The sequence below is a fragment of the Passer montanus genome, unplaced genomic scaffold, assembly GCF_014805655.1.
Source record: "Passer montanus isolate IOZ18808 unplaced genomic scaffold, ASM1480565v1 scaffold25, whole genome shotgun sequence".
In the NCBI taxonomy this organism is placed as follows: domain Eukaryota; kingdom Metazoa; phylum Chordata; class Aves; order Passeriformes; family Passeridae; genus Passer; species Passer montanus.
This window is the reverse complement of record NW_024367149.1, coordinates 11799930-11827728: the sequence shown is the minus strand read 5'-3', so window position 1 is coordinate 11827728 and position 27799 is coordinate 11799930. Positions and strand designations below refer to the sequence as shown.

Genomic DNA, 27799 nt, shown 5'->3' with positions numbered 1-27799 from the left:
TGCCGGTGAGCGGGGCCCGCCCGCTGCCCGCGGCCCCCGCTCCGTCCGCAGCGCCCCGGCCCGCAGCGCCCCGCCAGCATGGCCGGGGCCATCATCGAGAACATGAGCACCCGCAAGCTCTGCATCGTCGGGGGCATCCTGCTCGTGCTCCAAGTCATCGCCTTCCTGGTGGGAGGGCTCATCGGTGAGTGCCGGGGGCCGCTGCCTTCCTCCTCCTCCTCCTGCCGCCGCTGCCCGCTTGTTTAGTGCTGGTTACAGTATCGCTGACTCGCTCCCATGATCTCATTATCCGCTTTTGTAGCCGAGCGATCCCGGCTCCGGGCCCTTTGTGCCCGTCCCGCGGCTGCTGCGGGGGGAGCCGGCCAAGGAAAAGTTTTTGTGTTGCTTTCTCTTTTTTTTTTTTTTTTTTTTTTTTTTTTTTTTTTTTTTTTTTGGCCTGGTTTCAGCCTGGACTTAAAGAAAGAGGGAAGTGGGAAAGCTTCAGTATGGCGACGGAACGCGCAGGGAGCCTCGCGTTTCAAAGTTGGCTTAGAAAATAATAATAATTTATTTTTTTAAAAGGATTTTTCCTCCCTTCTTGGCGCTGCACCTCCCCGTGCCTCGGCCTCCGAATCGGCCGCGGGAGGAAACCTCCCCCCTTGCCAGAATGAGAACAAAAAAAACCAAAAACAAACAAACAAAAAAATCTAGGGAAAAAAAGGAAATAAAAAGGGGAATGTCTGGTGGGAGGAGGGGGTCCCAGCTCTGGGTTTTTTTCGGACTCGCCCTTTGTCCGGGCTCGCAAAAAAAAACAAAAACAAAAAAAAATCTAGGGAAAAAAAAAAGGAAATAAAAAGGGGAATGTCTGGTGGGAGGAGGGGGTCCCAGCTCTGGGTTTTTTTCGGGACTCGCCCTTTGTCCGGGCTCGTTTCTGCGGGGGATCCCCCCCAGTCCCTCCCGATCCCGTTCCAGGAGGGGTCCCCCCTCCCCAGCTCTGTCAGGACGGGTCCCCTCCGTCCCACCTCCCGCTCCTGCTGCAGGAGCTTCCCCCATTCCCGGTCCCTCCCAGGAGGAGCTCAAACCCGCGTGGGCTCGGCCCGGGTTTGTTCCTGCCCGTGCAAAACCCTCGTGGCCGCCCAGGCAGGGATTTCATCCTGGCTCTGGGGTCCCCAGCTCCGCACCGGGCACTCGAAAGCCCAGATTGTGTTTGTTTATCCCTGAGCATTCCCAATGCAGGGAGATGGGAACTGGGACACAGCCCTGCGGCGAGAAGAGTTTTCCCTGGGGGATGGAAGGAGGAAGATGGAGGAGAGCGAGTTTGGGGCAGTCCTGGGAGTTTTTTTAAATTTTTTTTTTTTTTCTTTTACTAGAAAGCAGCTGAGTTCTGCGCCGGCTCCTTGGAATGATGGGCGCACGGCTGTGGCTGCTCTGGCCGTTTGCAGGGTGGGAATGTTGCCCTCGTGCCCGGGAAGGGCTGTCCAGCCCTGCGGGGCATCCCTCGCTGCCCGGGGCAGGGGCCCAGCCCTTCCTCCCGGCAGGGCTTCTCAGGAGGAATCGGGGGCAAATGCACTCCGAAACTTTGTTGCACTTGGTTGGGAGAACAAACTCGGGCTGTTCTCTGTTTGAGAGGGATCGAGGGAATAGCTCCGGCCGCTCCTCAGGAAGCAGACTCTGTGCTCCTGGTGCCCATCAGTGCTTTGCCTTCGTGGCCTTGAATTATCAGCCTCTAATAACCATAAAATTCCGCTAAACATAATTTTGGAACGCTTCAGTTTCCCTCATTCTCTTACTTCCTCACCTCCGACATAAGGGAGTCGCTGGCACATATTGACCAAAACTCATTTTTCCTGCTCTTGCAGGCCTGAAACCCCACAAAATTTATCAGGATTAGCTTTTTTCCTTTCTTTTTTCTTTTTTTTTTTTTTTTCCTCTTTAAGAGCTGGTTCAAGAGCAGGTTACTGAACCCACTGCTGATTCCTTGGCCTGTGCTGTGCAGAGAAGCCAGACTTCATCTTAGAAGGGTTTTTCTAGCAGTTTCTTGCTGCTAAATTGAAATAGTTGCTTTTTTCAAAGGTGTTGCTCAGAAAGCCTTGTTTGTGCTGGCATCTGGGGACAGATGTGACAAACAGATGTTTGTGGTTGGCATTACAGGGAAAAGACAAATGTTTGTGCTCAGTTTTGAAGGGGTTCAGAGATTAAAGTATTTAAATTATGTTAGTTCAGTTTTCCAGCTGGTTTATGCCCTGCTTTATTGGCTGGTGCTGCTTCTGGGCATCCACCTTGCGCCCTCCCATCCTGGAGGGGTCTCCCAGGTGGGGCATGGACAGGTTGCATGGGCCGGGGCCAGCAGGGACAGGGATTTGGGGCTGAGTTCAGTGCCGTGCACGAGCTCAGTCACTGCATCCTGCTGGAATTCCTGCACGAGCTCAGTCACTCCATCCTGCTGGAGTAAATGCATCTTCTAGCTGTGGTCAAGTCCTAGGGGGTGCCGCCCCAAAAGTTCTTTAATTTCTGGAAGTCCCCACTTTGATCCTCCCTCAGATCAAACTACTCTAATCAATCACCCAAACTGTTCTTTCCTCTGCAGCATTTACCCCTTCTGATGCATTTAAGGAGTTTAGAGGCTCATCCCCGAGCCAGCAGCTCCCAGCCAGCCCTCCTGGGAGCTGCACATCCAGGGATATCTGGTGCTTGTGACACACTACGTTCCATGTGTAAGCTAGGTGTGGTCCCCAACATCTGGCAGGGTGGCACACAGCCTGGGAGGCTCAGCAGCCCTTCCTGGGAACCTGCCTTGCTCTGGGCTCCCTGCATCCCTGGAAACTCTGATCCAGGAGCTTGGGCCTGACCCCTTTAGGGATTCCCAAGCGTGTGGTGTTTCCCACAAGGAGACTCCTCTGGTGAGCAGCAGGTCGGTGGCCGGCGTTCCAAAGGGATCAGAGCCGTGCCAGGAGAGCTGCCAGTGCCACCCCACAGCTGCTGCCAGGGGTGGCACCAGGTGGGCTGGGGGCAGAGGTGGCACTGACACGGTGGCCCCGCTCTGGTTGGATGCAGCGCACCCAACAGACACCAAAATCCGGTTATTTTGGTGTGCCCAGGTCTAGACAACCCAAAATACGTACACGAGTGGGACAGGGCTGCTCAGCCCAGCCAGCCTTTCCCCTCGCAGGCACTTAGGTCATGTTTCAAAACAATGACTAAGTGCTCTATTTTAACAGATCCCTCGTGCCAGTCCAAAATACCCAAATGCAGCACGCTGGTACCTGATACAACCACCACAAAGCTGATTTTCCTTACATTAGGGGGTTTCTGCCACTGCTGGTTCCCAGCTCGGTTTTGGGCAGTCAGTGTGTGATGCCAGAGTTTTGGTGCAGCTTCCACGTTTCCAACAGCTCTTTTATTTAGCAGCAGGAACCTTATCAGCTCTCAGGTGGGATTTGCTGGGAGCTGTCTGTTGGCAAAGCACGAGATGCACAGGGGTGGGAGAAATTCCTGTGGCAGGAGGAAGCTCCTGTGCCAACAGCTCCCTGACAGGAGCATGCAGCCAGGTGGGGGTCAGGCTCTGCTCCCAGGGAACAAGGGACACGATGAGGGGAAACGGCCTCAAGCTGTGCCAGAGGAGCTTTAGGTTGGATATTTGGGAAAACTTCTTCATGGAAAAGGTTGTCCAGCCCTGCTGCAGGCTCTCCAGGGCAATGGTGGAGTCCCCGTGTGTGGAGGAACCTTTGCAAAGCTCAAAAGGGAGCAAACACCCCAAAAGAGAATTTTATTGGGCTGTTTCTTTACTGTGCTTTGGTAATGAACTGTTGGCTCCAGGAAGTGGGGCTGTCACTACTTGAAACCCCACAGGATTGCTGGTGTCTGCTCCCTTCGTGGAAAACATCTTGTTTAAAGGTCACGCTTCTGGGCTCTGTGTGATGTGTTCAGTTGGGATGCAGCAGTGGGAGATAGAACATGATCCACAAAATTAATCCTAATGCAGCCTTGTCTCCACTATCCTGCTGTAAATGATGGCACGTGTGGATTGCAGGAGACTGGGATCACCAGGAATGGTTTCTGTTATCGTTTGTGAGGAATGGGGCTGATGATAATTTACAGGCACGCCAGCATTCCCGGGAGCCCCTGCCTGCTCTGCCTTTCCTGCATCCAGTGTGGCTGTCCTGGGATGCCACCAGGCTTCTGACAGCCTGGACAAGGCGTGAGGACAAACCTTGCACCTCCAGTGCTGGGACAGTGTTGGATCTCTCAGAAGAAGAGAGACCCCGAGGGGCTGGAGTGTGTCCAGGGCACGGAACAGAGGTGGGAAGGGTCTGGAGCCCCAGGAGAGGCTGAGAAGGGAAGGGAGCTGGGAAGGGCTGGAGAATCCCTGAGGGAGCTGGGAAGGGGCTGGAGAATCCGGGGGGGAGCCGGGAAGGGGCTGGAGAATCCCTGAGGGAGCTGGGAAGGGGCTGGAGAATCCGGGGGGGAGCCGGGAAGGGGCTGGAGAATCCCTGAGGGAGCTGGGAAGGGGCTGGAGAATCCGGGGGGGAGCCGGGAAGGGGCTGGAGAATCCCTGAGGAGCTGGGAAGGGGCTGAGCCTGGAGCAAAGGAGGCTCAGGGGCCCTTGTGGCTCTGCACAGCTCCTGCCAGGAGGGGACAGCCGGGCTGTGCTCCAGGGAACAGGGGAAAGGGCAGAGGGGACGGCCCCAGGCTGGGCCAGGGCAGCTCAGGGTGGATATGGGGAAAATTCCTCCCTGGAAAGGTTCTCCAGCCCTGGCATAGCTGCCCAGGGCATGGGTGGAGTCCCCATACCCTGGTGGGCTTTAACATCCCTGTGGATGTGGCACTTGGGGACATGGGGCAGGGGTGGCCTTGGCAGTGCTGGGAACAGTTCAATTCCTGGCCTAAAAGGGCTTTTAACCTAAACAATTTCTGGTTCCACAGTTGGACCAGCTGCAGCTTCCACCTGGCTGTGCCTGTTGATGGGAATTTTGGCTGGGATGCTCCAGTGGAGGTGACCATGACTGCTCCAGGCCAAAGCTGGGCTGGGACACACCGGTGTCCTCCTGACAGCTGCCAGGGTGGAAGCTGTGTGTGCAGGATCTGACTGGATTTACGTGGGTTTGATGCCTCTTGGTTGTTTGGAAAACAAAGCTTTTGATTACAAATTATCTTTCTCTATGGGAAGCTGTTAATGTCCCTTCCTATTTGCCTTTTCATGGTGGAATTTTTATATACATATATAAAGTTATTTTATATATACATATAAAAGAAAAAAACCCAGATCTCTGTGCAGCAACATCCCAGCTTTGAAAACTTTTTGAAAGGGAATTTTCAATGACTTATTTTATATGAGTTACTTTAAAAATCCCTTCCAACTCAAACTTCCATGGTTCCAAGGATGCCTTATCCCCACTCACAGATCCTTGGTTCAAAGAAGCACAGGGAATGCAGAACTCTCTGTGGTCCAGGGAAGTGCTGCTAGTCCAGTGCCCACCCATACACTGTACAAATTTAACTGATTGGAAAAGTGGAGGGATTTATTTAGCACATGAGTCCTCTGGGCTGAGGGGATGGATTAAGGAGGTGCAGGTTCACTGCTCCCTTCCCTGGCTTAGGCTGGAAAAAACAGAATTGTTGTGACTGGAGGAGCTCAAACTTCCTTGTGTGTCTGGCCCGGAGAGATAATGAGTCATGTGTGGCCATGGCTGAGCAGCTCTCCACAATCCCAGCTCATTATCTAAATGTCTGATTTGGCTCCTGAGCCCCCAGTTTCCAGGATTTCATTTTCTTTCCTGGGATTTCATTACCTTCCTCGGGCTGAGCTGATCTTTTGACAGGGAAAGCGCTTGGATTTCCAAGGTACGGACAGGAAAGAGTGTTTCAGGCTGGGGATAAAGAACATTTTTGTGTGCCTGACTTCCTTTCATGCAGGGCCTCTCCAGGAGCTGGTCGGTGCTCCGTGGCCATGAATGCCAATGGATCCTGTGTATAGGCACATTCCTGCAGTGCTGCAGCCTTGGCACAGGCGCTGGGAGCCCAGGAGAAAGCAGACACGAAAGGTCATGTCTGTTTAGTTTAGGTCTGCTCAATTCTTCCTTTGAGGAGCTGTAACTGTAGCTGAATGGGCAAAAGTGGCAGAAATGGAGAGTTCCCAGGCAGGAATGGCAGTGCTGGGGCCCGAGGAGCTGGGAATCCTCAGAGCTGCTGGGTTTGTCTCTTTTCACAGCTGCATCGCTTCCAAACCAAACCTGGGAGAGCTCAGGTGACAAGGTCAGTCCTCCTGCTGCTCCCCCTCTGCTGATTAAAATGTGACCCGAGCTCTTCCCAAGCACTGCTCCTGCTGCCTCCTTTCCCTTTGAGAGGGAAAACCTCCACACAGGAAGCCTTTTCCTTGGCAAATAACACTTGTGGCCTTTGAAGTCCCTGATAGCTTGGGAAAGCCTTTGAAGGCTCAAGGTGTCCAGTGGGGAAGGGCCTGGCCTGGCCCATTCACATGGAGATGAAATTCCTCGCATATCTGAGCAGGGCAGTTTCCAAGGTATCTTATCTTGGGGAGTGCCAGGCTCAGGAGAAAAGCTGCTGGATAACAACAGCTCTTCCTGCTCCTTGGGATCTGTGTGCAGGGATTTCGTACCTTGGCTGGGAGTTGCAGGAAATGCATCTCATCCCACTGGAAAACTGACTTGCAAGAAGATCAGGCTCTCTGTAGCAATCAGGAAATCAGTCTTACCTCCTTTTTTCCCCTCTTCTTTTAAATATGTTAGCATATCCATTTCTGCATTTAGGGAGCTCTACTCATGCTCACCTCATTTGTATTCATTGCTGCTGTTGAATATGGATGTGAATTATGGAGATCATTCATTCAGTTCTCCCAGCAAGTTGTGCCTCATAAGATTTCCCTGCTTTGTGACTTGCCTGGGGCTGAGGGAATAATTCCTTATCTCTGTTCCCCAGGAGCTCTTTGGCTGCTTATCAGGGGGCTGGGAATCCCCTGCTCCCTCAGTTCTAAGGGCTGTGGGCACTGCTGCTCCTGCAGCTCCTTGGGAATTGATTTTTTGGGAAAAACCTTCAGGTTGTGCTGCTCTGAAGAGGCTTTGCTGGTAGCAAAGATGCACTGGAGAACAAACCTTGAGGAAAAAAACCAACCCCTGGGACATGAGAGTACCCAGCAATATGTGACTGGATTGGGGAGTCACAGAATCCCAGCATGGTTTGGGTTGGATGGACCTTAAATCCCATTTTATCCCACCCCTGCCATGGCAGGGACACTTGCACTGTCCCAGGCTGCTCCAAGCCTGTCCCTGTTCCAGGGATCCAGGGGCAGCCTCAAAGTTTCCATTCTGATCCAGCAAACTTGGGTTTGATGGTTTGGACAGGTTCATTTTTATGGACTGAAAAAAAAAAAAGACAGAGAAACATGTAGAACTGATAAAATGTCTCTGAAACAACAGAAATATGGGTGTTCAGCTGCAACAGGATATCTGGAAACTCCCACCGTAAATCAGGATGGAATTGGTGCCCCGGGGCTTTGAAGGATTTTGGTCTAGATAAAGCTTGAAGTCAAATTTAAGGAAGAAAAACCTTTCCCAAGGGGAGTGGGCTACCAGTAGGCAGTGGGGTTATTTAAATATGCAATTATTCTGCATATAAAAGCTGCTGCAATGTTCCAAAAAGCTTTGTGAAATAAGAACTATCAAAGAAATAGTAATTAAAATCTCTGTGTCACTCAAGTTTATTAAACTGGTGCCAGCGAGGTCAGGAAAGAGGGAGGCAGAAAAAAATCATTCTGCAATAAATACGTATTTATAATCCTGAGTGCATATATGGTGTTATCCAGGTTCTGGCTGTTCCAGCTGGAAAAGCTGGGTCTGTCCATGATAAATTAGCTTGTTTATTCCTACCCTGCAGTCGCTTAGGGTAATGAAGCAGAAGCCCTTTGTGTGTGCTCGCTGGGAAGTGCTGGCTGGCTCCGAAGGGGGTAATTGAGTAGAAAAGCAGAATGCTCCCGGTGCCGGGAGAAGTTAAATCCCCCCGAGGTCAGGGGGATTCAGCCTTTAATCAGTGTGGACACAATGCAATTGAGAGTTTCCAAAGGGCTTGTTTATGGTGCTGGAGCAAGGGTCGGTGGTTAATGGGAGTGCTGGAGGTGCTGCCATGAGAAGGTGCAGGATGTGATTCCCAAGGTGAGAGAGAGCGTGGAATTCCTGGAACTGGAGGGCAGGAGGAAGGAGGTGTTTGAAGCTTCATCACAGGAGCTTTTTGAAGATCTGCTGAATTTATTGAAATTAAAATACTGAGTGACGGTGGCTCTTACCCAAACCTAGGTGTATGTAATATCCCCCTCAAAAAATGCTAAAAACTTGAGCTCACTTGTCTCGGTCATTTTTTTTAACCCAGATTTAAGTCTAAAACCAGAGAAGCAGTGTGGTTTTCTTTCTGTGAGGACTACCTCCTGAGGGAAACCCCTTGGACCCTGTTTTCTGCTGTCCTGGTGGGATCAGGCCCCGAGCAGCCTGCCCTGACCTCCTGGCTGAATGGAAAGGGTGAAATTCTGTGCAGGAGCTGTTTCAGTCAGTGAGACACGGCTGAGGTGGCCCTGGCAGTCCATGGCAAGCCTCCCTGGACACTGGTGGCCACGCTGGTGAAGGTGTCCAGCTTTCCAAGTATTTGCTGGCTAAAACCATCGCAGGGAGCAGCAGGATCTGCTGCTCCTGTAATTTGGGATAGGCTTGGGATTTCTGCAGTGAGCTGGGCACCTTTGGAGGCCCAGCTGGAGGACATGCAGAGGCAGAAATCTAGGGGAAATTTAGATAAATAGATATTGGGAAGGAATTGTTCCCTATGAGGGTGGGCAGGCCCTGGCATAGGTGCTCAGAGCAGCTGTGGCTGGCCCTGGATCCCTGGCAGTGCCCAAGGCCAAGCTGGACACTGGGGCTTGGAGCACCCTAGGAGAGTGGAGAGTGTCCCTGCCATGGCAGGGCTTTGGAATGAGACAAACTTTAAGGTCTCTTTCAGTCTGTGATCCTGCTGGGAGCTCCAGCACCTCCTGCCCATGGCTTTTGGCACTCTGGTGTCCAGCCCCCTGGCACGAGGGGTCTCTGCCCCATGGCTCCTGGGGCTCCTGGCTGAGCTGGCTCCCAGAGAGCTGCACTGCCCTGGCTCCTGCCAAACCTCCCTCTGGAAGCTCTGCTCCCCTCCTGCTCCAAGTGGTACCTGCACTCCTGCAGCTCTCGTGGCAGCAGGCAGCCCAAGGCTGGTGCACTGTGCTGTGCACACAGAGCTGTTCAATTATTCAATTATTTACAGGCTGACAGAGATCCTGGGATCTGTGGGGCTGGGGGCAGAGGGGCTGGGGCAGCCCTTGGCACCACAGCACAGCCCAAATCCCTGGGTGCGAGCTTTGTTTTGCATAGCACTTTGTAATGCTCTTGGCTGAGTTGGCTGCAGCTCCACAAAGCATTTTTTTTTCCACTTGGTTCAACGCTCCCTTGGATTTAATGGGCCAGGAGCCAAATCAGTAATGGAAGCCAAGTGCCGACGTTTGTTTGGTGTGCAATTCCCGACGAGGAATATGTATAGTAATTGTCTCATGCTCCTCAAAGCTGTAACTTTGGCAGAGGGGAGGCTGCAGGGAGCGTGCCAAGTGTTTAAAATCATAATCAGGCAGTGATGAAAACATGTATTTATGGCTATAATGAGTTGCATCAAAGCAAGAAACGTTCGGCTTCTCTGTAGAGGGAACGCTGTCTCTTAATTCAGAAATGCCTTCGAAATCACCCAGAATGTGTCAGAGTTAAAGAGCTCAGAGAGCTCGGCTGAAATGCCTGGCTTACTTCGCAGCAATATTCCTGATATTCCCTTCCAGCTGCAGTTCTAGCTGTGGTTATTGGGCTCTGCATCGAGGCACGGCGGAGGAATCAACATTTATTGCAGTGTTTTATGTGCTATGGGCACGTCGTGAGAGTTCTGTAACCCTGGACTTGCAGCTTCATTTGTGTTTGTTTGTTGAGTGCTTTGTTTTATTCTACTTTGCTGCTTCTTGATGCAGTATTTGGGGTTTGGTTCTTCCTCAGAGGGTGCTGGCACTGCCCAGGCTCCCCAGGGAATGGGCACGGCCCTGAGGCTGTCAGAGCTTCGGGAGGGTTTTGCCAGGGATGCTCAGGGTGGGATTGTTGGGGTGTCTGTGCAGGGCCAGGGGCTGGATCAATGATCCTTATGAGTCCCTTCCAATTCAGGATATGTCCTGATTCCGGTATCAAGAACTTGTTTGGTTTTGGGGTTGCTTTAATGTCTGAGTGTTGTGTGATTGCTGCATGCAGCAAAGGTTTGGGATGCAGCAGTGCAACAATGCATCCCAGGAGCTGGGATCCATCTGGGAGCACTCCTGAATCCTTTCAGTGGGAAAAGCCCTCTAAGGTCAGAGAACTGAGATCCATCTGGGAGCACTCCTGAATCCTTTCAGTGGGAAAAGCCCTCTAAGGTCAGCGAGTCCAACCATGAACCCACCTGCTGATGCCAGTCCCCTGGAGCCCACCCTTATCCCGGCATCCCTGTGCCTTTGGAGCTGGAAGAAACTCAGTGCTGTGAAAAAATGGAAAAAATGCAGTTCATAAACATTTGGCTTTTGAGTAACTTCCTCCTGCCTGGCATTGAGTCACCGCTCCCTGCCCGTGGGAAGCCGTGTGGCTGTCACCCTGTGCCGAGGTGGCACGCTGGGCAAGGTGCTCCTCAGGGCTCCTGGCTGCCATCCCAAACGGCTCCAGAGCTCCTGGGATGATCCTGCTGTGCCCAAATTACAGGGGAGCCAGGGCTGAATCATCTGGGTGTAGCAGTGTGGGGCTGGGGGCAGCCAGGAGCCCTGGCAGGGACGGTGAAGCTCACTCTGGGCTTGTTGTCCTTGGAATATTGGGAGTTTGTAGGGTGCTGTTGTTGCTGCTGGAGTTTTTGGGTGGCTGTGATCTGTAAGGGAAGTCCTGGATGATCAGAATGAGGATGGTGATAACATGAAAATCACCTTCTGCAGAGTCCCACTTCCCATGCCACTCACTGCCTGGGAGGAAAATTCCTGCCTGAGGAGATGTGTGGCCTTGCATGGTGCAAATCCTGCCCTGCCCTGCAGGACCACGAGGTTTGGGACTAGTTTATCCATCCAGGTTTATCTGGGTACATACTTTCTATATGGATTTGCTTGAGTGAGCACAGGGAAAGGAAAAGATTTCAGTAAATCAGGCTGATTTTGTGTGACCGAGGTATCTGAGACTGAACCAGCAGATCCCAGCTCTTCAATTAATCCTAATTTGATCCCACTACAAAGTCAGTAATACATCTGTGGATGTAATAAACTTAATTACTTGACTGTGAGATCAAAGAGCTGTGAAGGAGCAGCACTGGGTGCATTTGTTTTAAATTGCCTTCAAAGAGTGGAGCGGGGAGCTGTGAGTTTTGGTGGGGAAGCCGCTGTATCAGATGTCTGCAGATGCTACAAGTGTGGTTCTCTTGCATTGCCAGCTCCCAGCCCCACGACAGCTGTTCCCTACATGTCAGTGAAGTGCATTGACGTGAGGAAGAACCACCACAAAACCAAGTGGCTGATGCCCTGGGGACCCAACCACTGCAAGAAGCTGAAGGACTTTGACGAGGCTGTGAGCCGGCAGATCGAGGCCAACGACATCGTGTTCGCCGTGCACATCCCGCTGCCCAGCAAGGAGATGAGCCCCTGGTTCCAGTTCATGCTCTTCATCATGCAGCTGGACATCGCCTTCAAGATGGACAACGACCTCAGTAAGTGACGGGCAGAGGGAGCTGCTGCCTGGCTCTCTTTTCCCAGAGTGCCTCCCCTAAAGGGGTTTGTACCTCGTGCCGTCAGTTGTGTTGGTGCCACACAGTGAGGTGGTGCTGGAGCACTTCCTGAATCTGGGAACTGGTGATCCCAGACTGGTTTGGGTTGGAAGGGACCTCAGAGCCCATCCAGTGCCACCCCTGCCATGGGTAGGGACACCTCCCACTGTCCCAGGCTGCTCCAACCCAGCCTTGGACACTGCAGGGATCCAGGGCAGCCACAGCTGCTCTGGGCACCCTGTGCCAGGGCTTCCCCACCCTCACAGCCAGGAGTTCCTTCCCAATATCTAACTTTAATTTCCCTTCTCTCTTTTTGAAACTATTATATAAATACTAAATAAATATGTAACACCCTCCCTGACACACACAAAACACAAAACTCCCCCAAAATTCAGAAATAGTCCTGCACTAAAACCTGCAAAACTATGCTGAGGGCAGCAAGGACAGGACTGCTCTGGCCCTCCCTGGAAGGGAAGTTGTCCATGTGTTTGCATGTTTTAAAGTGTCTGGGGAAAATCCCTCTCTCTAACTGTAAGCTACAGTGAATAAACAATTTGCTTTCCAGACTGGTTGGGCTGGGTGTGTGGAGCTGCTGCCCTGGCTCCAGCCTGGCTGTGGGGCTGGCTCCATGCTGGAGCTGTGGGGTGGAATCAGTTCAAGGAGTTAGTTGGGGTTAGGAGTTTTTTTAGCCATCTTTGTGTCCTTGACCCCTTCCTGCTCAGCGTGGAACTGTTCCTCCGGCTATTTATCCCAAAATCCTGGACTGGTTTGGGTTGGGAAGGACCTCGGAGCTCCAGTCCCACCCCCTGCCAGGGGCAGGGACACCTCCCACTATCCCAGGCTGCTCCAAGCCCTGTCTAACCTTCAGCACTTGTAGAGATGCAGGAGGGATGATTTAATGCATTACCACGAAGATAAGTTAGAAATGAGATTGTAGAAAGCTTTCACCTCTGTTCTTATCCCTGTAATTATCTCTGAAATACAGAGAGAGCAGCTTTGTGCCTTTATTAAGGCCTCACCTCCTTCTACTTGGACAGATGATTGCATTAGGGAAACAGCTCTTTATCCTGAGGATTTTCAAGCTGAACCACCATGCTGGAGTCAGGAGCTGGCTGAGCCCTTGAAGCAGGCTGCTGGAATGCTAACCCAGCCTCTGGCAGCATTTCTGCTGCAAGAGCAGAGCCTTTGCTTCAGCTTTGTGCCCTTCAGTCACCGAGTCCTGCACAGGTGGGAGGGTTTTTTTGAAATCTCAGAGCAGAACAGCTCATCTAGGGCCACCCTTTGGCTAATAAAAAGCAGCTTTGGGGATTGTCCAACACTTTGTACCAAGCTGAAGGCAGGTGTAGATTAAGTGTAGAATCTCAGGAACAAGCAACACATTTCTTGCTTGCTAGATTGTGTTGTAAGAGCTCTTACAGAAACAAACAGCAGACTTGTTAAGCTAATTTCATTGCATGTGTGTGTCTGTCCCCTGCTGTTAAATGAAAGGGCCTCGTTGATCAGGTGATTGGGATCAGCTCCTCGAAAGGGACAGCAATAAGGATGTGAAATAACCTCAGTTTTTTTCTTTAAAGCAACAATTCAAGTTTCTTCTCCATGGGGCTCTGAGCCCTCCAGGCCTCCTCCTGCTGTGGCCGATGCCAGCAGGGGCTGGTGCCAAACCAGGGCCACTCCTGGAAGGCACCACAGCTGCTGAAGCCTCTGGTCACTGTCCTGAAAACTGTCTTGGAGCTGCCCCAGACCATCCAGGAAAGCAGCACTGCTGGGAGCTGCACAAGATTTATCCTCCTGAAGCTGCTGCCTGGGGCACGTCCTGCTCTCCTGACTCCTGTAGCTCCACTGCAGGCTCTGAAGGTGCTGTGCAGGGTCCTGGGCTCTGCCAGTTCCCCTTGGCCTTCACCAGGGAGGTTTCTGAGCCACATCAAACTGTCTCCTGCTTTTTTCCTCCAAGGCTCTTGATTGTCCTCTTCCTCTGCCATTCCTAAGCAAGATCAAGGCACAGAGTAAACCTGCATTCAGGTTTTTCAGGGTGCTGGATGCTAAAACCCTCCTGGGGCAGGGGCAGCTGGGCTGTGGCTGTTGGGAAATGTTGGTGACTCATGGTGCTGACTCCTCATCCACAGAGAGCTGGAGTCAGTCCTGTGTCAGCTCTCCCCATCCAGAACCTGTGTCAGCTCTCCTCATCCAGCCAGAAAGGGTTTTCTGGGACAGAGGGGAAGGGCAGCCCTGGTAAGGTGCCCTGAGAGAGCCTGGCAGTGGCTGAGCCTCCTGGAATACCCTGTGGGATCTCACCTTTAGAGGAACAGCCAGCCCCAGTCCCCTGCACTTTGGGAATGCCCTCTGGACTTGCAGTGGTTTTGAAACACAGATTTTTCAGATGCAGATGTTTAGAAGCTGAGTTTATCTTTCCCAGAAAGCTGGGAGAGACTCAGGCTGTTCCTCTGAGGAAGAGGCTATATCTGTGCTGCCCCTTTCCTTTCTTGATGCATTGTGCACTCAATTATTAAAACCCCTTCCCAGAACTGGGAAAGGAGGGGGCCAGAGCAAGGAGATGGAGTTTCTTTACAGCTGGAAAGCAACTGTGTACAGTGAGAGGGCAGAGTGCTGCAGCCTCCCTTTCTAATTCATCCAGCCTTGGGCTTTTTGGTAGGTTTTGTAATTTTAGGGAGCTGGTGAAGCATGGAAGTGTAATGGAAATAATTCCAGCATTTCTGCTTGCCTGCCATAGGCTTCTCCCCAGCCAGCTGAGTTAGTGTGCAGCTGGCACAGAGCCCCCTCCTGAAACAACTCCACTATTTTTAGGCCATTGTAATGTGAGTGAAGATATCCTGGGCAAGTATTGTCCTATAAAGTGATTCATGGAAAAGCTCCTGGGCAGTAAAATGCCAGTGGGAAGAATGACACTGGTGGTGTTTGGAGCATGAGCAGGGATCCCTCACTGGGAGGGTCACAGAGCTGAGGGCTGGGAAACCTCCAGGAGCGTGTCTTGTCCTCATTTGGGTTGGAAGGACCTCAAATCCCACCCAGTGCCACCCCTGCCATGGGAGGGACACCTCCCCTTGTCCCAGGTGCTCCAGCCCCAGGGTCCAGCCTGGCCTTGGGCACTGCCAGGGATCCAGGGGCAGCCACAGCTGCTCTGGGCACCTGTGCCAGGGCCTGCCCACCCTGCCAGGGAAGGATTTATCCCTGATAAATCTGCTCCTGCTCCCTCTCAGTTTAATGCTGTGCAGGAAAAGGACACTCTCCCCTCCCCAGAAAATTGCCTATTCACCATGTGATTAATGGGAATAAGGCACGAATCTTCTGAAGATTTGGTTCTCTGTCACTGTCCTCATTTGTTCCTCAGGGACAATGGGAGTTGCTGATGGAAGGCTGGCATAGGATTACCATGGAATCATTTAGGTTGGAAAAGACCTCTAAGATGGAGTCCAACCACTAACACAGCTCTGCCATCAGTCTGCTGTGCTGAAATATATGGATATATCTGTATTTTATGTTGACAGCCCTGAAGGGTCTTTGCACAAAACTCATTTCCAAGGGGAGGTGTCACCCCAGCAGAGAGACTGATGGAATTCCAGAGGGAGCCTCTAATCCATTGGCCTGGAAAAGCACGCAGCAGTTCATCTTCTGCCTTCTGGTTTTCATACTCCATGGCAGCAGCAACATTTGGACTGCAAAGATGAAATACTGAAAGCTGTTTTTCTTGGATTTAATCCCAAGCATTCCAGTTGGTTTTATGGCTTCTGAAATGGAGTTCATGGTTCTTTTTAGCCGGGCCAAGTTCAACCTTATGTTCCCATTTATCTGTTTTGCTGGTCTCCTAAACAGCGGATCTGAGATGGCAAATTCGTGTTTCATGGAAACCCAACTCCTGGCAGCTCTGGAAAGGGGCTGCATATGGATCTGGATGGTACAGATCACATGCACCAGAAAATGCTCAGAAAAATCCTGCAGTGTCCACATCAGATGCACAACCCAGCCACCTCCAAAGGCTGTAAAAATAGAACTACCAGCCACAGATCCCATCCACGCCCCTTCCCATCCGGTGGGATGAGTGTGCCACCACGTATTCCCAACAAAAATATAGCTGAAAAGATGGGTTCTGGAGCCATCTCCCAGTGCTTCTCCAAGGTGGATGGTTCTGGAGCCATCTCCTAACGCTTCTCCAATGTGGAAGGTTCTGGAGCCATCTCCCCACACTTCATGGTGGATGGTTCTGGAGCCATCTCCTAACGCTTCTCCAATGTGGAAGGTTCTGGAGCCATCTCCCAACACTTCTCCACAGTGGATGGTCCTGGAGCTTTTCCAGCAGCTGTGGCTGTTAAGGGTTTGGTGCCCTGCAAAAGGAGGCTGGGCTGTAAGATGCACATGCTCATTTTGGAGCGTGTTCCTCGTTCAGAGCCTTCCCTGGGATCTGTGTCTGGTAAACAGGAGGAGTTTCCAGCTGGTGGAGCTGGTACAGACTTGCCCCACGTTTTCACACGTGTTGCTGCTCCTTGGCAGCCTCAGCTGCTGCTCCAGTGCACGAACTCACTCGGTTATTGCTCCTCAGTGAGCCTGTTCCAGCCTGCTCCAGCCCCGGTCCCTCCTGGCAGCAAGGACCCCCTGGCAGTGTCCTGCCGGGAGCACCTTTCCCAGCAGGTGTACCCCAGGCTGTCACTGTGCACACGACCAGGAGGGGACGAGCGGCTGGTCCCACAGGGGTGTGTGACCTGGCCAGGCCATGAGCTCTGTGTGTGTCGCTGGCGTGCGAGCTGGGCCATCTGCAGAGGCAGGAACAAGTCAGGGCAGGCGTGGAGGAGCAGGGGAGGGCTCTAAAATGTTCTGTGGGTGAGGAAGGGAGAGCTCCAAACCCTTCTGTAGAACAACTGCACTAAACAAGACACATAGAAAACATCAATGCTGTTGTGTGTGGCTGGTTCTGAGTTTTTTCCCACCTAGGCCATCATAGCTCAGCTTCAGTTTGTTCATGACCTTCATAAAGGAACTTTGTGTCGTGTTTTTTAATTAGTCTGGGAATCTTCTTAGCCTCCTGTCTCCTTGCTGTTGCAGAGGAAAACGCAGAGATCACCCTGGATGTGTCGCTGGCCTATCGTGACGACATGTTCGATGACTGGGAGGAAATAGCACATGCCATAGAGATCAGGAAGCTGAAGTGCACCTTTGGCTCTCCCAAAGTAAGGAATTTGAATGACACTGGGGCTGGGGATGAGTGAGAGCTGTCCTCTTCCAATCACAGAACTACAGAATCGCCCTTTCCATGAAAAAATTTTCCCTAATATCCAACCTAAACCTCTCCTGGCATGACCTGAGACCGTTTTTCTCTTTGTCCTGTCACTTTTTTTTTGGGAGGCAAGGCCAATCCCCACCTGGTTTCCACCTCCTGTTAGGGTTCATCTTGGAAGGCTCCCGTTTAAAGCCTGAAATGTGAACCTGTCTGAGGTCACACCTTACCTACTCAGTGATCCCAGGCAATCCAGAACTTGAGGAGAGGTGTCCCTGGGGCACTGTCTCCCTCACAGGCTCTGGGCGCTGGCAGAGCTCCCAGCTGGAGGGCTGTGTGCTGTGCTGGCCCCGGGGCTGAGTGCTTCTGCCCTTTGCAGACGGTGGAGTCCGAGGGCCGTCACTACGACTGCGACTTCCTGCCCTTCATGGAGATCGGCAGCGTGGCACACAAGTACTACCTCATCAACATCCGCCTGCCCGTCAACGACAGGAAGGGCATCAACGTGGGCATCGGCGAGATCAAGGACATCCGCCTCGTGGTGAGCGCCCCGGCCTCCCTGCCGTCTGTGCCCGGGCTGCTGCAGCTCCTGCCCCTGCTCCTCTGCCTCCAGGAGAGCTGTCCTCCTCCCTGGGAATGCCCTGCTCCTCTCAGGAGCCCTCCCTGGGCCTCCTCCTCTGCCCAAGGCTCCGAGCTCCCTGTGTCCTGTGCTTCCCACCGCAGTCTGCCTGGGATGCAGGGTCCTTCTTGCAGATAGGAGCCAAGGAGGAACAGCAGGGTTCAGAGCAGGCCTGGTCTGCCCTGGAGCTGGCTGTGGCCATGTGTGGGACGGCTGTCAGTGATCCCTGCTCTGCCTGCCCTCGGGCTGGGTGAGCAGGGATGCTTTTCCCAGCTGGAGCCCTCCCACCAGGGCTGCGGTGGCTGCAGACAGCGGTGGGAGGACGCGTGGCTGGAGAAACACGTTAATGAGCCAATGCTCTTCCCACCAGGGTGACTTGGCTCCATGAGGATCTCGTTACTTGTCTGGGAGTGATTCTGCCAGCTTTTTCCATGCTGTGTCAGAATTCCCTCTCTCCCTCGCCATGGAAGCTGTGTCTGCTGGCATTTGTTCTCAGACCTTCTGGAACCTGCCCAGGTGGCCTGGGGGCTCAGTGGGCACCCGTTCTTTGTCCATCACTGGCCAGACCATTGTTGGGATGCACTTCCACCTGTGTGCCTCTCCTGACACTCCATGAGGAGAAGCACAGGGTGATGATGTCAAACCCTGCACCCTGGTTTTCCTCAGGGCATCCATCAAAACGGAGGCTTCACCAAGGTGTGGTTTGCCATGAAGACCTTCCTGACACCCAGCATTCTGATCATCATGGTGTGGTACTGGAGGAGGATCACGCTGATGACACGTGCCCCCGTCCTGCTGGAGAAGTGAGTAGGGGCCCGTGGTGGCCCAGGGGACCCACTGAGGGGGTCATTGCTCCCAGGCAGAGCCCATGGCTGGGAGACAGGAATTGTGTCTTCTCCATCCCCTCCCTCTACCCCAGCACACTGGGAGCTGGAGACCTCCACAGGTTCTCTTTCCTTTCCTGTTAAACCCCTGGAGAAAAAGGAGCTGCTCTGAGGAGCTCAGTCCTAGCGGGTTTGGTGGCAGGAGGTGACACTTCCCAAAAAGTGCTGGATTTCCTTCTGTTGCTCTCCACACACAGCTTTGGCTTTTGGGGCTCTGTCCTTCCCTCGCACACTGGGATGTGCAGAGCTGGTGTCTGTGCCTCTCCAGGGTCATCTTTGCTCTGGGAATTTCCATGACCTTCATTAACATCCCCGTGGAGTGGTTTTCCATCGGATTTGACTGGACTTGGATGCTGCTCTTTGGAGACATTCGACAGGGCATCTTCTATGCCATGCTGCTCTCGTTTTGGATCATCTTCTGCGGGGAGCACATGATGGTGGGTACCACCCCCGTGGGAAGGTGATTCCAGCCCCGCTTCCAGGAAAACCTGGCAGCTGATGGTTGGGAATGATGCTGGGGGGACGTGCACCAGCTGAGGGGGTTTCAGGCTAACTTGCTTTTCCTTTTTCTCCTCCTCCCCACCTGGTGACCAGGACCAGAACGAGCGGAATCGGCTCTCGGGCTACTGGAAGCAGGTTGGGCCCATTGCTGTGGGCTCCTTCTGCCTCTTCATCTTTGACATGTGTGAGAGGTGGGTGCAGCTGCACTGCCCAGGCCCGGCCATCCCAGAGCAGGGGCTCCTGGCCACCTCCTGCAGCAGGGAGCAGCAGCTCAGCCCCATGGCTGGGTGCACAGCCCCATCTCCCAGAGCCAGGGCAGGCTCCTGCGGGTGCTCCCAAGTGTGCTGGCTGTGGAAACACTTCCCACCTCACCTTCTTCTCACCCACACAGGAAAGCAGCACAGCTGGCTTTTCCCCTGCAGAACCTTGGGAACAGGTTCTTCCCCCAGAGGGTGCTGGCACTGCCCAGTTCCCCAGGGAATGGGCATGGCCCCGAGGCTGCCAGAGCTCCAGGAGGACTGGGATAATGCTCTCAGCCACAGGGTGGGATTGTTGGGGTGTCTGTGCAGGGCAGGAGCTGGATCAGTGATCCTGTGGGTCCTTCCAACTCAGGATGTTCCCTGATTCTGCGAGTCCCAGGCTGCAGAGCGGACAAGGGGCCCTCTGAAAGTTGGTCTTTTCTCTCCTTTCTACAGGGGAGTGCAGCTCAAGAACCCCTTCTACAGCATCTGGACCACCGAGGTGGGCACGGAGCTGGCTGTATCCTTCCCCTGGTTTGTGGGAGAGGGAGGTGCTCCCTCCTGCCAGGTCCCTGGGAGGTGTGGGCAAACTCCCTGCTTTTGGGGAGCAGGGGGTGGCTCAGGCACTGCAGGAGATCACTGGGGAGCTGAATATGGGAATCACCTGGATAAAGTTCTCTAGCATTTCCTGTTAGTTTGTGCCATTTTCCCTTAACTTGCTCTGCACAGATGGCCTTCATTATAGTCGCAGGGATCTGCCTGTGCCTCTATTTTCTCTTCCTGTGTTTCATGGTCTTCCAAGTGTTCAGAAACATCAGTGGGAAGCAGTCGAGCCTCCCTGCCATGAGCAAGGCTCGCCGCCTTCACTACGAGGTAAGAGTCCTCCTTGGGGCACAGATTCCTTGTTTTTAAAAGACATTTTGGGCCTCAGAGTCTGTTCTGAGACCCCCTTTATCCATAACCTCCTCATACTTCCATTTCTCCTCCTCTAATATTAACTTTTGTGTTTAATGGGTGGCCTTGCTAAGACCATCTAGTTTTTCACGGTATAAATTTGGATTTTTGGGGTTGTCGTTTCCTTACAAAGTTGCTGGAGGGTCAAAGCACGCCACATTCCCCCCATCATTCCCGATTTTTAGCCCATGATTTTGTATGCTTTTCTGTCCTACCTGATTTGCCTACTGCCAAACCTGAGGAGTTTACTCTCAGTGTTTAACTTGCTTCTACAGGGGTGCAAATATTTATCCCCAAAGTCGTTCTGTTAAATTATGGTCACTTCTTCTTTAAACAAGTCGTTATCACTCATCAGGAATGCACATAAAAATGTAGAAAACTGGACTTGAAAGAATTTGAAGCAGATACTGAGTGTTTTTCCTTCTAGCAGGAGGCACAGGGGTTCAGCTTGTGGTGCAGAGCTGCTGCTGCCACACTCCACATCCAAACATCTGGGGAGCACAGATCTGGTGTGGAAGAGTTAAATTAATAGTCCTTTGTTGTCGTGGCGTGGCAGGGTAATTACGCAGACACTGACATTTCCACCTAAATTCCAGAACCAGGTTAAAAAAACCCACGCACTCACCCAAAACCAAAAGAATTTGTAAGTAAAAATGTAGAACCAGTGAAAGCAGGGCTGGTGGGCAGTGGGATTGCCAGCGAGGAGTTTGTCTCGGAATCTCCATTCTGTGCTGGCCAGCCAGGTTTTGCAGGCATTGGAATCGCTGCAGCTCCCTCCCAGCCGGGCTGGGGGTGAGGATGAGTGTGGTGAGACCCCGAGCCCACGCTGGGGCACCGACCCCACCACGTGTTTGTTTTACACCCGACGTGCCACCTCGTCCACTGAATTAACTGCTGCTCAATCAGTCACTGGGCAAATGTCATGGAAAGGCAGCGCTGTCCAGACGTGCCCACCCCGCGCGGAGCTTCCGGCAGGAGCGCAGACGTGTGGGGAGCGGAGGATATGGGCTGTGCTGAGCACGGCACAGGAGTGGGTGGAGGTTGTTTTGCTTTGGGGTTTCGTGGGTTGGACCCTTGTTTTATTTTTTATTTTTTATCCTCGTGTCTTGTCTATCCTAAAACCAAAAATGGGTTTTGTGGATTCTGTTAATGTGACCAGTGACATTTCTCTCTAAACAGGGGCTGATTTTTAGGTTCAAGTTCCTGATGCTCATCACCCTGGCCTGTGCAGCCATGACCGTCATCTTCTTCATCGTGAGCCAGGTGAGGGGTGGCTCTGGGCTCCCCAGAGAGCATCAGCCGCACTTCCCAGCCGCTCCCGACGCCGCTCGGGGCTGGTCAGACAGGACTGGCCTGTTCTGAGCACGTTTGATAACAAGTTGCTTTTGAAGAAGTTGTTTTGGTTTATTTGAAGCTCTGCCATGCAGTTGCTGAGGCTGGAGCCGGCACAAAGGCCCTTGGCTCCCGGGGAGCGTTGGGACCGCGCCGTGCGGGAATCAGCCAACAGGCTTTAGTCATTTCTGAGAACTGAGCGAGAGGAAAATGTTCTGTTCACACTCAAACACTTGGGTGGCTTTGTGTGCCCACGGAGATGTGACAGCATCCAACCTTCCCTGGCCTGACTGCAGCCCTGCTGTGCCCAGCAGTAGCTGTACCTGTACCATCCAACCTTCCCTGTCCTGAGCTCCGATGTCACCTCTGTACAAATGAGCTTTTATCACTGCTTGAATCATGGAGTCACAGACTGCCTTGGGCTGGCAGGGACCTTAAAGCCCATCTCATGGGCTGGGGCACCTTCCACTGTCCCAGGCTGCTCCAGCCCCAGTGTCCAGCCTGGCCTTGGGCGCTGCCAGGGATCCAGGGGCAGCCACAGCTGCTCTGGGCACCCTGTGCCAGGGCCTGCCCACCCTCCCAGGGAACAATTCCTTTCAATATCCCATCCATGGCTGCCCTCTGGCAGTGGGAGCCATTCCCTGTGTCCTGTCCCTCCAGGCCTTGTCCCCAGTCCCTCTCCAGCTTTCCTGAACCCCCTTTAGGCCCTGCAAGGGCTCTGAGCTCTCCCTGGATCTTTTGCTTCTCCAGGTGAGCACCCCCAGCTCTCCCAGGCTGGCTGCATGGCAGAGGGGTTCCAGCCCTCAGAGCATCTCCATGGCTCTCTTTTTAAGCTACTGTAGTTTTCCTCTTGGCCTTTATGTTGTTCTTTAACAGAAAGCAACATTGCAGCCTGAGCAGCCTGTGTATCTTCAAGGAATATTAATATTGATGATATTTTCGTGGATGTTGACAGCCCTCAGCATGTGGCAGGTTGGTGCTGTCAGCCTGGCTCCTCCTCAGCCAGCCGTGCTCAGCACATCAATTCCCCCATTATTCACGCTGGTTTTCCTGCTATAAAAGGTCTATTTTTAGCAGGTGGATGTTTTGGGATGTCAGTCCCCAGGTAGTGCCCTTTGTGTGCCAATCTGTGCTGAGCACATGCTTGTGGCAGGGGTTCGGTCACAGTAAATGAGACATCAGAGCTGCAGAAGTCCTGAGGGAATCACTTTGTCAGGAGCATTTTGTCCCTGCAGACTGAGCCTGAAGAGGAGAATCCCAGGCTGACTTCTGCCTCACTGAACCTGTTACACTCCATTTCCTCCGTCCTGTTGAATTGGTGCTGTTCTCACTGATGTACTCCAAGGCTGTGCCTTTAGGGAATTTGCTCTTCCTGATGGCCTGTCCGTGTCTGTTTTCCCTGGACAGGTGACAGAAGGCCACTGGAAGTGGGGGGACATGACGATCCAGGTGAACAGCGCCTTCTTCACGGGCATTTATGGCATGTGGAATCTCTACGTGTTCGCCCTCATGTTCCTGTACGCGCCATCCCACAAGAACTACGGCGAAGACCAGTCCAATGGTAAGTGTCCCCAGATGACCCGAGGGCCCTCATGGGGACACAGAGGTACAAAGAAGGGGGTGCCTTCTGTGCCTTTTTTTTTTTTTGGCCCAAGTGCACACTCAGCGCCTTGAAAAGTTTTGCAAATGATGGTTTGGGCTTCCAAGCAGGCATTTGAATTAATGGCTGGGTTAGACAGGTTTGACTTTTAGCCAAGGCTGGCTGGAGCCTTTGGGGTGGTTTTTGTGCCTTTTAGCACTGCCCAGATGGAAATGCGTAGCTCAGATGGAGGGATGAGGAGTGGAGAAAATAGACCCTCCTGTCAGGGAGTTGAGGAGAGCCAGATGGTTCTGCCTGAGCCTCCTTTTCTCCAGGCTGAGCCCCCTTCCCAGCTCCGTTCCCTTCTCTGGACATGCTCTGGCCCCTCAATGTGTTTCTTGTGCTTCTATTTAAGTAACTGTAAATAAAATAATTTATAGGAAAGTCGCTGGTCCGTGGCTTAGGCATCTCAGCAGCTGGAGGGAATAAAGTGGATCTTTTCCTTCGGAATAGTCCCACATTTTACTGTGAGACGGCACTGATGGAACACCTTTGTTTCTCAGGTGACCTGGGGGTGAACAGCGGGGAGGAGCTGCAGCTCACCACCACCATCACCCACGTGGACGGGCCCACGGAGGTGTACAAGCTGGCTCGGAAGGAGGCTCAGGAGTGACACGGAGGTGCCTCAGCAGGGACCGGCCTGGGCTGGGGAGCAGAGGACACACGAGTCCCTCTGGCTGGAGACCCCTCCGGCCGCATCCGCTCCTCCAGCACCCGTCCCTGGTGCGTTCGCAGAGCAGCCACAGCGAGCAGAACATTTGTAACTCTTTACTATGGTGTAGTTATTCCTGGGGGGAGGGCTGTGTATATTGTGTTACACTCGGGCACGTAAACCCTGCTGGAAGGGCACTGAGGTTGCAAAGTCGCAGGTCCGGATGTGGGGCTGGGGCAGAGCTGAAGTGGGGCTGGTTTGATTTTGCTGGGTGTGCTGGTGCATAAAGCTGCTGCAGGGAGCTCAGGCAGGAGCACGTGCTCAGTACTCTGGGTTTGCTCCTGCGTGCAACTTACGAGAGGTGTTGGTTTTGGGGGGAGCCTTGCTGTAAAAGCATTTAATTCCACCACTGTAGCTGTACTGACCCTTGTCTGAGTCTTTGGGGCAGCCCTGCAGCCTCCCTCTGTCGCTGGCTGAAGCACAGCTGGGAGAGGAGTAGGCTGTTAGTAAGGCTTTAGTAGAAGCAGCGGCTGCTTTCTCAGCAGGTTTTACAGCTGTTTGCTGGATACAGGGAATGGCCAGCCTGGGTGCTGAGCTGAGTTCCAGGAGAACAGAGCGCTCCTGACCCAAGTTCCCAGCTGGCTGATCCCACAGCCAGCTCCTCCCTGTTCTCACTCCCTTTGGCTTCCCCTGCTTTTGTGGCTTCCTCCACCTTCCCCTTTTGTTACAGTGCATCCCTGGGAGCTGAGCAGTCTCGCTCTGTGCGCTGCCAGGCTGGAGCAGAGCTGGATTCTTCCAGGGATTATCGGACTTGAAAGGATCCGCTGGTCACGCACTAATGTGGATCTTTGCTTTCCCAGAGCAGACGCAGCACCGGGCTCAGCCCCGTGCTGGGAGGCCTCTGGCAAAGAGACGGGAGTGGGAACTGATCCGGGGTGGAGGCTTGAGCTGAGCCCTGCTGGGCCCTGTTCAGAGAAGTGAACAGTGGGGAAGGGTCTGTGCTGCTCAGGGCACACCTTCCATGGCCCGGAGCATCCAGAGAGCCTCGTGAGCAGGCAGTGAGCAGGCAGGAGCAAATGTCTGTGTTAATTGCTGGTAACATGTAATCACCCTCCCAGTTCTGGACTACAAGACAAGAATCTGCTGCTGTTGTGTGTTGCTGAAGCGTTGTAGGGGAGGCAGATGGTTCAGCCCAGGTACCATCACAATTCCAGGTACCATAACAGTTCCCACCCCAGAATTTATTCATTTACCCTCATCCTTTTATTAAAGCTCTATACCATGAAAGAAGAGAGGGTCGCAGCACAAGATCACCTTGCATGGGTTTGATTGCTGGGCACCATCACATGAGGCTCCTCCAGTCAGGATGTGTCACACCAGGCAGACCCCTCTGCCAAAGGCCTGCTCCCCGTGTATTGATTGCAGCTCCTACTGGATTTCCTTAAAGCAATTCCGTTTGTTGTGTTTGCCCTCCCCAGGATGCCCAGCTTCCCCTGCCCCTGGAGGCAGAGCAGCTCCAAGCAGTGTTCCTACTGTAGTAGCCACTCCATTAGAAGTGAATTAAATTGACGCACATCCCTGTAACCCGGAACGTTCCCAGCTCGACTTTGCAACTTTACCATCCCTTTTCCCTTGGGTTCTTACGTGATATTTATGTTGTTCCCATAGCTGTGTCCGTGGGTTCTTTTCCAGCTTAGACTATAGCGTTGCGTTTTGTATTGCTCCCCACGAACGGGGAGCTGCAGCTTTCAAACCAAATTCTGTGTCAAACACTAACAATTTGTTTACGGGGCGCGTGTGCGTGCGTGTGTGGGTTTTTTATTTCTTCATTCCTCAGCCCAACTCATATGTCTCGGAAATAGTCTCTGGGTCTTATTAAAATATATCCTTTTTTTTTTGTTTAGGTTGAGTTCAGTTTTTACAGAATGCTTTAAGCAACCTGGAAAACATGTAGTTTTGTTAATTTAAATAAAATATACAATATTGTGGATTTGTTGTTGGAATTTCTTCTCATCTCCAATCTCCTCTGGCAGTGGGAAGCCATTCCCCCTTGTCCTGTCCATCCAGACCCTCATCCAAAGTCCCTCTCCAGCTCTCCTGGAACCCCTTTAATTACAGGAAGGGGCTCTTAAGGTCTCCCTGGAGCCTTCTCTTCTCCAGGCTGAACAACCCTGCAGGTTTTTCTTTCCCATCCCTGCTTGCCAGCCCTGAAGTTGTCACAGCTGTGCTGTGACCTCTGTGTGTTTGCCATCACCCCACTGCAGTGTTGGTTTGGGCACCAGCCTCCATCTGCTGCCATATTTCATGGTGCTGCTGCCCCCTGCTTGGAGCCTGCTCTCCCCATGTTGTCTTGCTGTCTATAATCCAGGGGAAATAAATTTTTTAAAAGTGTTGGTGTCTTCTCCCAGGGAACAAGTGACAGGACAACAGGAAACAGCCTCAGATTGTGCCAGGGGAGGTTTAGACTGGATATTTGGGAAAAATTTTTCATGGAAAGAATTGTCCAGCCCTGGCAGAGCTGCCCAGGGCAAGGGTGGAGTCCCCATCCCTGGAGAGGTTTGAAAGGCGTGCGGATGTGGCACTCGGGGACACGGGGCAGTGGAGGCCTTGGCAGTGCTGAGGGAATGACTGGCCTCAGTGGTCTGAGAGGGCTTTTCCAACCTAAATAATGCCATAATTCTTTCACTTGCACTCAGGGAGTAGTGGAAAATTCGATGAAAACAGACAAAGCTCAGCATCAAGAGCCTGAAGTCCCCTTGCAGGAGGGGCTGCCCTGGTACAACAGCACTTGAGAGAGGGCCCGGGTGTGAGCTTCAGGCAGAGCCCGTGCTGCGTTCCGCTGCAGCCTGTGCTGGCTCCAGCCAGGCCACAGCCAGTGCCGCTCTTTGGCACCTAAGGAGTGCCAAAAGAGCGAATAAATGAGATTTCAGTGCCTGCAGCACCGCCACCCCCCGGCACACGCTCCTTTCCCGGCGCACGCTGCCCTGGCAGGGCTCTGCTGCCACCTGCTGCCACCAGAACCCGGCTCCGGGCTGGACTGAGCGCACTCCAGCGACCCTCGGCAATGGGCTCCGGGCTGGACTGAGCGCACTCCAGCTCATGAAATGTGGGGATCTGGTGGTGGCAGGGAGCCACCATCCCCTGCAAGGTGCTGCTGCGGGTCCGGGCTGTCCCTGGAGCTTGGTGTGTCCAAGCTGCGCAGGGACACCATGAGAACAGGCAGGGATGGCAAAAGCCACCTGAGCCTGCCAGCCCTGGGCAGGCAGAGGGAGCTGCCGGGTTTAAACCCGCTTCCAGCAGCCCCAAACAATCCGTGCGGTGTGGGACACCGAAAGGCGGCCCCTCTGCCACCCCAAACCTGCAGCCCAAAGCTGTTTCCCGGGATTTTGTTGGGATGGCGGTGAAGGATGGGGTGCGCTGCTGGGGATGGAGCTGCAGGAGAGGAGCTGCAGTTCTGGTTGCAATGACAGTCACCTGCTCTCGACGACAGGGCAGCGTCAGAGCACTTTTTGGGGTAAAATAAGCAGCAACAGATTTATTTTTGGGAGGTTTTGATCTGTGGTGGGCACATGGACGTGTCACGGGTCTGCTTCCCACTTAGCACCTGACACCACGCTGTGCAAGAGCTCTTAGAGCTCTTCCCTTGTCACAGCCTATTACAGGAAATCAATCCCAGCTTCAGGCTTTAGATCTGGAGGCTTAAATAAAACACCTCTTAGAAAGAGCATTGGAAAATATCTGAAAATGGGATAACTGAGCAAAAGTGGCTAGCACAGAGAGAGAATTAGCTACTCATTCCTAGCCAGCATTGCATTGTGGCTAATAAATACCTCATAAACACCAGGAATGAAGGTTTAGAAATACCCCATAAACACCAGAAACGACAGTTTGTAAATCTGCTCTGAAAATCCCCAATAACGATGGGATTCAGGCAAAGTGAATGGCTTACAGGTTGA

At 52.9% G+C, this 27799-nt stretch overlaps 1 protein-coding gene across 1 annotated transcript; it reads left to right on the top strand.

The window, feature by feature from the left end:
* WLS (Wnt ligand secretion mediator) lies at positions 1 to 25833 on the top strand. Its single transcript, XM_039711587.1, has 12 exons — positions 1 to 184; positions 11470 to 11742; positions 16852 to 16976; positions 17403 to 17564; positions 18309 to 18445; positions 18795 to 18963; positions 19121 to 19218; positions 19723 to 19786; positions 19996 to 20139; positions 21400 to 21483; positions 22960 to 23113; positions 23695 to 25833. Exons 1-12 carry the CDS (start codon positions 79 to 81, stop codon positions 23802 to 23804), a joined length of 1626 nt encoding a protein of 541 aa, XP_039567521.1. The 5' UTR covers positions 1 to 78; the 3' UTR covers positions 23805 to 25833.
* The last annotated feature ends 1966 nt before the right edge of the window (positions 25834 to 27799 follow it).

What these genes read in the sequence shown, in the direction of transcription:
- WLS (XM_039711587.1), top strand. Translation starts at nt 79, where the DNA reads ATGGCCGGGGCCATCATCGAGAACATGAGCACCCGCAAGCTCTGCATC. An exon ending in GCCCCCGTCCTGCTGGAGAA is followed by an intron (nt 18,446 to 18,794) that starts GTGAGTAGGGGC and finishes GTGCCTCTCCAG; the next exon opens with GGTCATCTTTGCTCTGGGAA. An exon ending in CGGCGAAGACCAGTCCAATG is followed by an intron (nt 23,114 to 23,694) that starts GTAAGTGTCCCC and finishes TTTGTTTCTCAG; the next exon opens with GTGACCTGGGGGTGAACAGC.